Source organism: Xylocopa sonorina, chromosome 17, assembly GCF_050948175.1.
Source record: "Xylocopa sonorina isolate GNS202 chromosome 17, iyXylSono1_principal, whole genome shotgun sequence".
NCBI classification, from domain to species: Eukaryota; Metazoa; Arthropoda; class Insecta; order Hymenoptera; family Apidae; genus Xylocopa; species Xylocopa sonorina.
In genome coordinates, this window is record NC_135209.1 from 2072887 (window position 1) to 2084437 (window position 11551).

At 33.3% G+C, this 11551-nt stretch overlaps 2 protein-coding genes across 3 annotated transcripts; both read right to left on the reverse strand.

The window, feature by feature from the left end:
- Nucleotides 1-2903: 2903 nt before the first annotated feature.
- On the reverse strand, nucleotides 2904-8263 carry LOC143431369 ((E3-independent) E2 ubiquitin-conjugating enzyme). 2 transcript variants are annotated; one of them, XM_076908047.1, is made up of 9 exons: nucleotides 7790-8263; nucleotides 7341-7514; nucleotides 7105-7263; nucleotides 6391-7047; nucleotides 6106-6316; nucleotides 5840-6023; nucleotides 3764-5745; nucleotides 3311-3682; nucleotides 2904-3141 (listed from the first exon to the last, which is right to left on the reverse strand). In XM_076908047.1, exons 1-8 carry the CDS (start codon nucleotides 8009-8011, stop codon nucleotides 3318-3320), a joined length of 3954 nt encoding a protein of 1317 aa, XP_076764162.1. In that variant the 5' UTR covers nucleotides 8012-8263; the 3' UTR covers nucleotides 2904-3141; nucleotides 3311-3317. The 2 variants fall into 2 exon arrangements, with proteins under 2 accessions (XP_076764162.1, XP_076764161.1); XM_076908046.1 differs by lacking the exon at nucleotides 2904-3141 and having other exon boundaries at nucleotides 3202-3682; nucleotides 7790-8261.
- A 356-nt stretch (nucleotides 8264-8619) lies between these two features.
- LOC143431269 (uncharacterized) lies at nucleotides 8620-11169 on the reverse strand. The gene is made up of 9 exons (XM_076907861.1): nucleotides 10925-11169; nucleotides 10537-10723; nucleotides 10316-10451; nucleotides 10014-10231; nucleotides 9890-9950; nucleotides 9661-9789; nucleotides 9251-9586; nucleotides 9091-9173; nucleotides 8620-9000 (listed from the first exon to the last, which is right to left on the reverse strand). The coding sequence occupies exons 1-9, from the start codon at nucleotides 10959-10961 to the stop codon at nucleotides 8874-8876; spliced, it is 1314 nt and encodes a 437-aa protein (XP_076763976.1). The 5' UTR covers nucleotides 10962-11169; the 3' UTR covers nucleotides 8620-8873.
- Nucleotides 11170-11551: the final 382 nt, after the last annotated feature.

Consider the following 11551-nt stretch of genomic DNA (forward strand, 5'->3'; position numbering starts at 1 on the left):
ATTTATATAAAATATTTCATTGGAAATATACACTATTGATTTAGGTCAATTTAAAAGTTAGAAGTTGGACTTTCATAAATGAATCGACACTGAATTAGCTACTAAAGAAATGTGGAAATCTAGAAACCTAATTAGAATTTGGTATGGTATGAATTATTGATACAGATTATTGCCAGGAGTGCAGGTTGAAGAGGATTCGCGTGAGTATGGATAAAATCTACAAAACATAAAAGGTGTATATAATTGGTTAGTAGTTTTTAGTCGTATACTGACTTTTTATTAAATGAAGATCAAAGAAACCAAGTTACAAATAATAACGTATTACATGATCGTTGTCGTATTAGATCGACCGATATTAATATAAGAAGATTATCGATTAAATATGAAGTAAAAGAATTATTATTTTCTTAAACGATACACGAACAAAATTATACGCAACATCGAATAACGTACTTGATATAATTGGAAACAATATTTTAGTGTATGTACTTACTTTAATATCCCACTAATCTTTTGAAATTTTTATTTCAACTAATATGAAGATTTCAATTAAACTCTGTTTTTAACATCTGCACTTATGAAATAAAGTATTCGTTTGGGATACGTTTCAAAGGGTTGTGAAAATCGATTATCGAAGCAGCATTTAAAATTGTTGGTATCAACGTTCTGTTTGCGGACTCGAATATTTAACTATATTTCACCTTTCTCCCTCTTGTTTTTCTTTCCTATAATTATTAAGTAATTTGCGGCAAAAATAAAGCACATACATATACTGTGCAACTTATAAATATAATTATCATCATAATGTAAATAGAACTAGCTGGCCCATACATATAAAACACATTCCAACACATCACATTTCACAATAACATATTCCTCCTTTTGTTTTAAACGATAGCATTCACATCTCTTCTTTTCCTTTCATTATTTTCTTCATCTATATAGTATTACTATATTTCTATTCAATACATTCTATCTCATGCGCTCTCTCTCGCTCGCTCTCTTTCTCTCTTCCTTTCTTTCTTGGAAACTGTTATTTCCGAATTATAATTGTAATTGTTTCCCTGTCTCACTTTTTTGTTTACATATTCAGCACCTTGTGATTTCGAGGAAACCTTTGCGCAGAGTACATGCTTTCTTCTTTTTTCTCATTTCTGTACCCATTTTGAGTATACAGTTTTGATGCCAATAATTCCAAAGTACCGTATTTTATGGCAAATACTAGGCGATACTGCAATCCAGTCGAAGAATATCAAATCTGCAGATTTTGCCACAGAAGAGATACGCTTCGATATGTACAGCATTATGTGACGCATGCCTTTCATCACACGCAAATATTCGTTTATATTTATATGCTTGTGATAAAAATTTAAAAGAAAAACATAAATACGCAATTAAATATAATTGAAACATAACATAGAGATGAAACGTATATTGTACGTATGCGTAAAATTATTGACTTTGTTTAAAGCTGACTACTTATTTATTTTTTATATACTTCCGTACGAGCGTAGAACACGAGTTTGTGCATTAATATTTCAAGTCGCGCGTGCAACTTTATATATTCGGTACTGTAGGTTTCAGAACGATACGATCATCTAAATGATCCATGTAGTGCGTTTTAATTCCCACTCGTATTCTCGGTAATTATTTAATAGAATTAAACATCAACTTTAACGATAAATATTTCACGACCTTTTATTAGCACATAAACGTAATCATATAAATAAGGCAGAAACAAAAATATAACGTGCAAATATAACTTAGAAATACAGAAATATGGTTGAAAATAAGCCTTTTTCGAAAGAATACTTAAAAAAAGAAGGAAAACATCTTTTAATGGAATTATATCCTTGCTATAAAATAATTAGGCGGTTATATAAATAATTATCAAATTATACATACATTCTTAGGTTTTAATATGAAAAATAAAGAAAATACAACAACATAAATAAAAGAAAAGTAAATAAATGTATATGTTACACTCAGCTATTCGGTTCTCATTTACTTTGTTACATGAAATAGATCTGTTCAGAATAGATTTTCGCGTAATCCCATTTAATGTGTATCGTTTTTAAATTTACAGAAGTACGACTCTTTCAAATACATTCTATGTTACATTAAGAGAGTATAGCATTAAATAAAAATAAATAGAAATAATACTGTAAAATCCTTCCATCTCTCTTCCATATAAGTACTAATCGTTCTTGTAGCTGTTGATGGCAATACTAAGTACTTGATTATCAAATTACTTGCGGCATGTTAGAAAAGAAAAAAGAACGAGGACAAAAACAAAGATAATATTTCTCTAGAAACATACGAAATTGAAATCATTGCTAAAGGAATTTTTTTATCGTAGATAATAGAGCACCTAATAATTTACTATAATTTACAAACTACATTAGAAATTCCTAATAACATTGGACATTAGTTCTCCATAGGTTTCTCATCTAAATACGACGCCTTTGTGCCTAATCTACAACCTATTTTGCAATCGAAATCACTTCGTAATTTTCACTTGAAATACTGTATTAGTGGATGGCATAATGATTTTTAAGGTAATTAAAGGATAATGAATATATCTTTTATAAGTCGGTGGCGTTATTACTCGAAGTATTATTCATTGAAATGCATTTAGAATTAATAGTTATTATTATCGTGTTTCTTAAATGCTATTGCGAATTATTCTCATGTTGGCTTAGTGTATTGCTACCAGTTACTTTACCTTTCATTTCAATTGTTATCATCTCTGCTATCCTCTCTTTCTGATCTTTTTCTTTGTTTTAGTAATTAAATCAAGTTGTTCTTACTCTTCAAGAAACGTTCTCTCTATTTTCATTCCAGAACTAAATGCGTAAATGGTATATTCCGCATATATTTTTATCCCCTGGCCAAGTATATTAATTTTACATTTGTTAATATTATAATATTATATATCATATATAACATGTTATCATTATATATTCCATATAACATTATGAAAGAAATCATGTAATACGACCCGCAAGTTTTACGAAATTTGTTTATACAAGAACAAGATCTTATTTGCCCATACGTGCCTATATGGTACTTAATACGTTACTATGTGGTTACTCTACAGTAACAAGTATCTCTAGCTGCGGAGCAATGACAGCGGCGTTTCTGTTAAAAGTTATCGCTTGTTAGTAGTGGTGTTCATATTAATAAATAGATACCGCGAACATCATTGAACATATCTTTAATAAATGTTTATATATAATAAATTAATTGAGAATATATTACCGAATAATCGTGTACCTTTTACGCACTAAATTTTTTAACTTAGGTTTACCTTGTGGCTAGCTGGTAGTATGATCCGAAGTGGTATTCTTCGTTTCACTCAGTGGAGTAGTAGTAATATTCGTCGAAGAAGATGAAACACGATCCTTTGATAGACTACCGTTTGGAGTTAATTTGCAGCTCCCTTCGCTGTCTTTCTTTTTACTGCCGCGTTCCGCGGTATTACCGTCGATAATTTTCCTCGTTTCGTGACTTTCGCTCTTTGTCACCTCTTTGACATTTTCGCAGCGTCGTGTTTCATTCTTTCTCTCTATAATACCTTCTTTAATCAATACCTCTTTGAACGTGGCTAAAGTTTTACGGAGCGTTATACAAAAACCTCTGGATGCTGGTATTAATGGGAATTCCGGTAAAATTTTATCATCTAAACGTAAAAAACATTATCAAGACCATCAAATTCACATTTTCACCTATATACATATTATTAACGAAAATTGTAACGTACCAACGTCAGATATTTGTTTAAATGTTGTAGGCGTTACTGGAGACAGAGGATGCTGATTATTATGCTGCTCCGAGATATCCATCCACAACTCTAAACGTCGTAATAATTTTGTTGCGTGTCTCTTGAAATGTCCAATAATAATATCCTTAAATACAGGTGGCGGATGCAGTAACAGTTTAGTTTGCGCTTGAACTAGTTTCAGTACAACCATTTCATTGTACATCCTTGAATTTTCTTTTCCTTGTTGCGAGCCTTTCTGTTTATCAAATCCGGCCTCGTTGAAATATGGTTCCGGCACAAGAATAAGCCCTTGGATCGAGACTATAACTTGCAACAATGTTGACGAGCTTGTCCACACTTCCGTTCCACGACCAGACCATGTTCCGAGTAAACTTACACATACTTTGCCATCCTCGTACAGATTGGGATTCAACCTATCGTTACAGTAAGAAATATAATGACAAAGTGGCGGGGCAGCTGGATAATCAGCTGATAATTGAAAATCAAAAAGAAAGAGACCATCTTCGTATGGTGTTTTCTCGGGTCCTCGAAACATCACAGAATACAAATCTATTCTGTCTTCGAATCCTTTCACCCATATACCGGGGGGAAGTGAACTCTTCAAAAGTTTTAATTCCTTCGAGACGGTTCTGAAGAAATTTGTTGGATCCGTAGGCTGGAACATTGTCAATTTAAATTTATGACTATCCGGTGCAGTCTCTTCTATAGAAAATCCTTCTCCCTCCGGATATACTGGTGGTGGGATCTCTACGGAACATTCTGATGGTTCTTGTAATAGTTCTATGCGTTTCTCTTCTTCTCTCTTTTGTTTCTTTAATGGAGACGACCCCTTCTCGGCATCGGACAATGACATCTTTGATAATCCAAATCGTCTGGAAACCTCCGCATGCGCTAGTACAAGCTGAGCTTTTATCAGAGTACACAGTTTCACGCAAACCTGAGAACTGGCCACATGAGAGCTTGTTATATGCATCTGAGTCTTCGAGGCCTTATTTGCTCCCATTTTCTCCGTTGAACGATCAGGTACGTTATTCACATCCTCGCTAAGTAAGAATTCTCCGCTCGACTCACTGGAACCCGACTCCTTCTTCGAATTTTCCGCAGAATACAATCCAGAGTCCTCAGGGTTAGGATTAACATTAATGAACAAACGGTCGATCGATTCTTCGCCCCTCACATTTTGTTTGTTGGTATCTTCGTCATTTTTACTAGTTATAGGTTCTGTCATATCCGTTACAGTAGTTATGATTTTTTCATACGGATTATTACCAGACTTTATACTGTTGGAATTTTCCGTGTTATCCTTTTCCGCGTTATCCTCCGATCCGTCGGATTTATGCGTAAACAATCTCGTTACTTGATCCGCCATACGTTGCGCAACATTTGCTCGACCACGTTCTCGGACTCTTTCTAAGAGCCCTTGAAAATGACACTCATGAAAGAAAGAGGTGCCCATCAGTTTATCCATGTAACGACAATCTTTATAAACTTCTAGCAACTTTCTCATAACTTCGGTTGTCTGAAGTGATGGGTTTTGCGTGAAGATCTCTTCCAATCTGGACATTGCAATGCGAGCTTTCTCGATATGGGCAGCCAGTTTCGGTTTTATATTTCCTAATTCTGTTTGTTCTGTACCATCGGTATCAGCGATGAAACAATCTTCTAATTCTGTCTCCCATGACGCGTCAGACGATACATCATCCCATAGTTCTCCCTCGTCGCTATCATATTCACCTACTTTATACAGATCTTGAGGCCAACACATACTTACATGTCCATCAACCCACCACACTTTAACTCGTCCTTCTGGATAGTTATCTAGCACTTGACCAGCAGTACATCCAGCATCCTCGCCTTCAAAATTAGCTATTCTAATTACTAATGTACCTGGTCTATACTGAAAGTCTGGATGATCTTTCAAATCGTACACACTGACTTCGCGTTCTTCCAGTAAAGTTGGTCTAACAAATATTTAACGACAGTTTAATACTCTATTTTTATTTTTAATGAGATTTGTCCTTCTTGATTAAAACTGTATCGATGAAAATTACTTACTGTGGACTTTGACTAGAAGTGTATGTTTTAAACCACTTTATTTTGGCTGTTCTACCTTGATGATCGACACTTTGAACCACACCATACATTCTGGATTCCTCTTTTTGATCAACTACAAAATCACCTGGGAAAAACTCTTTATCATCTAAATGATGAATTGGATAAAGTTGTGTTGATGGAATTCCTAAAAAGTAGAGGAAATTGGAGAATCTTTTATGTTAATGAGACATCGTGAATAATTAAGAAAAACTATTTTGAAAATTTACCAAACTCCACTGAACCATCCTGCCACACAACGTTAGCTTTCGTACTTGTAGATAAAGTTTCAACAACAATTTTGGTTCCTGGAATGAGCGGAACTGGTGGAACCTTTTTCTTTGCTTTGCACAGTTTTTTCTTCTTCAACACTTTTGTCATTAAAGCTGGACCCTTTTTCTTTTTACCCATAGATGACATACTGGAACATCCACTAGATATCTACAACAAATTAAACATTTGATTCATTATTAATTGCGTGTAGCCATACATAAAACCAACAAAAAAATTCTTACAGATGCACTATCACTTTGTGATCCTGTATCTTCTGTATCCCAATCATCTGAACTTTCAGTATTCTGGTTTTGTACTGGAGGCATTAAAGTATTATTGCTTGTCACATTTTGTAAATTGTTAATATTATTTTGAGCATTCTCTTCTAATGTCTGGTGTTCATTAACTTTATCTTTGTCTTTCTCTTTTTTCTTATCTTCAACCGGCTTTGTAACACTGATATTTGGACGTGTTTTCTTTGGACTATGTTTAGGAACTTGAAAAATGTCTCTCTGTTGCTTTCTCCATTGTTCTCGTGTAATAACATTTTCATCGCCTTTGATGACATAAAAATTTCGATCTCCCACTTGCACAGTAGACGGTTCGAAAACGTTTAATAACTTCAATTTTTTCAAATTTTCCCCCTCAACTACAAATTTTGGTTGGGCTTGATCCGACCAAGCACCATCCTTCGAATATGCCCTACACTGCCAATGTACTCCGATCCAATCTGTCTCTACTTTTTCTACGATCACTTTTGTCAATTTCTGTGGTTTAGATTTCCTCTTTGCTTTCATCTCTTTTGTACATGTGATCCACTGTGCATCTTCTAGGCAGTGAACTGGTCCCCACAGACTTTGACCAGGATAAAATTCAGATGAATGAGGAAAGTCATTGTCCTAAAAAAATTTACATTGTATTTTGGTATGAAAGATTATTTTGGGTTTGGAACTCACATTGTCACGCCTCTCCTCTAATTGTCCTAAGACACGAGAATCTGTTTCGTTTATAACGCAACGAGATCCATCAGGTGTAGTAAGCCACAATTTGAAATTGGCCATTTTTATGCCACCAACCCATGAATCCATACAAACAGCAATGTCTGTTGCAAATTCCTATAGACAAAAACTATTAATCATAGTATATAAGTTACTTTGTTAAAAATATTCGCTAGAAGTGTTTGATTACATACTTCCAAAGGAACTAAATCCTCGCTCCTAATATTGGTAAGGACCTGTTTAGTACCGATTACTTGAACACAAGCAGTGAGCTCGATATCTCTGCAATATCCCCTTTGTGTATCTTTTCCTTTGATCATCCGACGTACAACATCCCCTGGCATAAGCGTTCTATCTGCCAAATGTACCTAGAAATGGAGAATTAAATTCTCAAAAACGAACCGATACCCCTTATAGGCGACGAAAGGTCACGATTACGATATCGGACTGAAATTCAAATTTGAATTTAACATTCAGGTCGAGCGACAACATTGATATGGCAGGTGTCGCTTTTCATAAAATTAAAAACAAATACGACAGAAGGAAAGAAGTGTCCCTGACACAGTGGAAATATTGAAAGAGGCAGTTTTTCTAATTTTTCGAAACGATACGCTTTCTTGTGCGATACCAAGTGTAAGAGTACCTTCTTCGAGCTGACCAGTTCCTCGACACCGGAAGGATGCCAGACCACGCGAATCTCGCCCTTTTTCCTCTTTGGGCTCTCCTCGCTGTCGGAACTTTCCTCGGACAAATCTTGATCATCATTTTCCATAACGATACCGAACACAACGTTACCTTTCTTGTCCACACGGTAGACGACATCCTCATAAAAATACTGACACTCTACCCCAAAGTTCGCAGCCATCTTTCCTCTGATCACTAAGTGCTCGCTCTCTGCCGACGACGGTTGACAGAAGGTTACACAGCGCAACGGTTACAGCGCACGTCGCAAGCAGGGAACTTGACTCCGACCCCAAACCCGACCCCAACCCCGAGTTAAGAATCACCGATTCGAGATGCCTCTTAATTGTTCTCACCGATCGAGTTTGTTATCGACTATTTTCAAACCGAGAACTGTTCACATCTCGACCGTGTAACTCCGTTGCGGATCTATCAAAATAGTTTTTCACTTAACATCTTATAAAGTATATGCATACTAATAAAGAGTACTATAGGCGTATTAATAAAGAGTACTATCTATAGTTTGCGCATGGAAGGTATATATTTAATATGTACTATGCGTATGTAAATGCGCCTGCACGCTCGAAGAGCGGGATTGATAAATTAATTTTATTTATCAGCTACTTTCGTTTGAGAAGACAAAATTTATATATTGTTCAACTAACATTGGGAGATTAAATATACTCCTTTTTTTTTTGGAATAGTACTTAAAAAAGGAATTAAATGTTATTTTGAAAAATATAAATAATAAAATCTTATTTAATTATCTAGAAACGCAATTAATCTTTTTATTTTCCAATAAATAAAACAATTGATTTTATTTATCTTTCTTAGAAATTATTTAGTTTTACTTTGCTTGGAACAATTTTTCATAGAATAAAAAGTTTACTAAACGCTAAAATAAATAGAGAATGCAATTCATTTGGTATTGAGACTAGATATGTAAATAGGAAATGTTTTAGGAACATGGTACTACGCTACACGTAGATCGATTTTATCGTCGAAGAATAATTTTTTTATAAAATTATGTTTCTTATTTAAAATGATTAAACCGCGAAATGGGTGCGCTGAAATCCTTGACCTAAGCTTTGCAATATTGTTTGCACTTCATTTTCGTTTTCGTGGTAAAACACGTACGCATCAAACTTGGTTGCTAAATTACAATTAGTGTCTCTGTAAATAAAATTAAAAGTACATTTAACAGCAGTTCCATAAAAAAAATAGATTAAAAGTAATTATTAAATACAATATTATTTTTATTACCCTGCAATAAATGCAAAATGATTGGGAATATTTCCAGTACGACCGCAAGATGAAATTTCCATGTAACTTTGTTTACATAGGATCTAAATATTTAAATAGAATTTGCTGTTATGATATATATAAATTTATATACAATATAACGAAAATTATGTTTACGTACATTATCGTCCAAATCTCGAGTCACTCTGATACCTATTTCTAGGCATTCGAATTTTACTGGCACTAATTTTAAGTCTTCCAACTTCAGTACTTGCAGAATTGCTCTTTCTATTTGCTTTACATCTCCCTCTGCACCAATATGTATGGATCCACAAAATTTGACGGAAAATCCAGCATTCAGTGATTTAGTCTCTAATTTAGATACTTCACGTTTTTCATTCTCATCTTGTACTTCGGAATTAAATTTTTTTAATATTTTTTTCAAACCCTCAATTCCTGAGCTTCTTATGAGATGTACAATCGGTATATACAATTGCCGTGTTTTTTTGTTGCGATGCTAAAAATCCATGATACGTATAAAAATACATGGTACTATAAACATCTAACATTCTGCTACATTAAAATACATACTTTAACTACATATAAATATACTGGTTGACCTACTGTTTTTCTCATAAATTTACGTAATTGCCCTTTAGTATTAGATGTTATAACATTTCCATTTATTTCATCTAATACATCTCCAACTTCAACTTTATCCTATATAAACGTTAAGATTAAAGTGCATTAACACTTTAAACAAAATATCCATTTTATGTACGTTTACATATAAATTTTAAGGAATTATAGTGTTTCTTACATCTTCTGCAGCAACAGAATTTTTGTCCAAATTAACTATTAAAGCTTTTCCGTTAGTAAAGCTGTAACAATATGAAATATTATTAATAACAATAAATCTATCTTTAGTAACTAATCTTTCTTACCATACAGAGATACCTAAACTTTTGCATGGTACTAATTCTAAAGCCAGACATTCTGGCAAGTGCCAAGATTCATCCAAAAAACAGGAATTTCGTAAATTTAATTTAAAATTTAATTTACTGCTTTGCAGCAATACTGATAAAAATATTTCTCCTAGAATATTATCTCCTAAAATACTGTTTTTATCATAGTAGTCTGTAGCCATTAATGGTGTTCTGACCTATGGAATTTTGGATATAAGAATCATTATAAAAATAATTTATGTATTTTATTCAAAGCATTGCTAAATATAATTGATACGTACCAGCAATTCAACTGGCATATAAAGGCACTTTCGCATCAAACATGTTCTAATTAAAAGCCTAAGTTGACCAGTAGGTGTATGTACTTTTGAATTCTGTTTCACTTGCTCAATCACCAAGGAGTAAGTGCAACAAGAACTAAAATAATGTGCGCATATTATTGAATTTTTCAAATATTAAATAAGTTAGAAGAAAATTGTTCATTATGTGATTTTATGGAAACCTAAAATGTTTTTCTGCAATTTCTTCCATCCAATACCAAGCATCAGGTAATTTTGGAAAACCAATGGGATTTAGGCGCATCAGTACACCTTTTTGGAAGCATTTTTCTAAACTTTTACAGAAGAAAGGCAGATCTTCATTTTCATCATCAATTTCTTTATCACTTTCTGTTAACTTCCGTGTCCAACCTAGGGTTTAAAAAAATTGGTTGTTTTACAATGACACTCTCATGTTACAGTATAATTATTTATAATTCTAGAATTTGTTATATCTAAGAGAGACAAGAGAATACAATACTTTTATGGTTAAAATATTTTCATCACTACAGAATGCTGAATTTACTGAAAGCTTTATCTAACCTAAAAAAAATGTTATGCTGTCATAATTACCTTTTAATTCTTTAATAAGAGGGTTTGAGACCGTCATGGCATTACCAATTAAAGATTTATTGTCACAATTATTTCATTAAATAATCTGGTTGTTAATTACGTAGAAATTTGTGACGACCATAAGAAGTATCATTTTAGACTGATTTAATGTCATGTATTTATCGTTTTAACAGCATGAAGCCTTTCATTTCATGCATCGTACGTCAATGCTGCTCAAAGTATTATATTTATGGTGCGCATGTTGTTTGTCATGCAAAGTGTGCATTTATATTATATCAAATGAACACGTATATTTATATACGTATAAGTATTTAATTGTACCTTTGTATAGCACGAAGCACACATGTAAACAACGTTCAATTGATAACGTGTGATTAATATTATTTCTGATAATATTCGACGCGTAGAGTATCAAATGCAGATTTTAACTCTAGTCACAGTTTTAGTGTCGCGGGCGTCAGTAGCAAATAAAAAAAGCCAGCACTTTTTATAATTATAAAATCTCAACCTTATTATCTTTTATTCATCTTTTATTCATTGCAGATATATTGGACCATTTATATTTTCAATACGCTACGAGTTACGTAAATCTGAGAGAGCGAATAAGAATTCTCGTAAGTTTTTAAA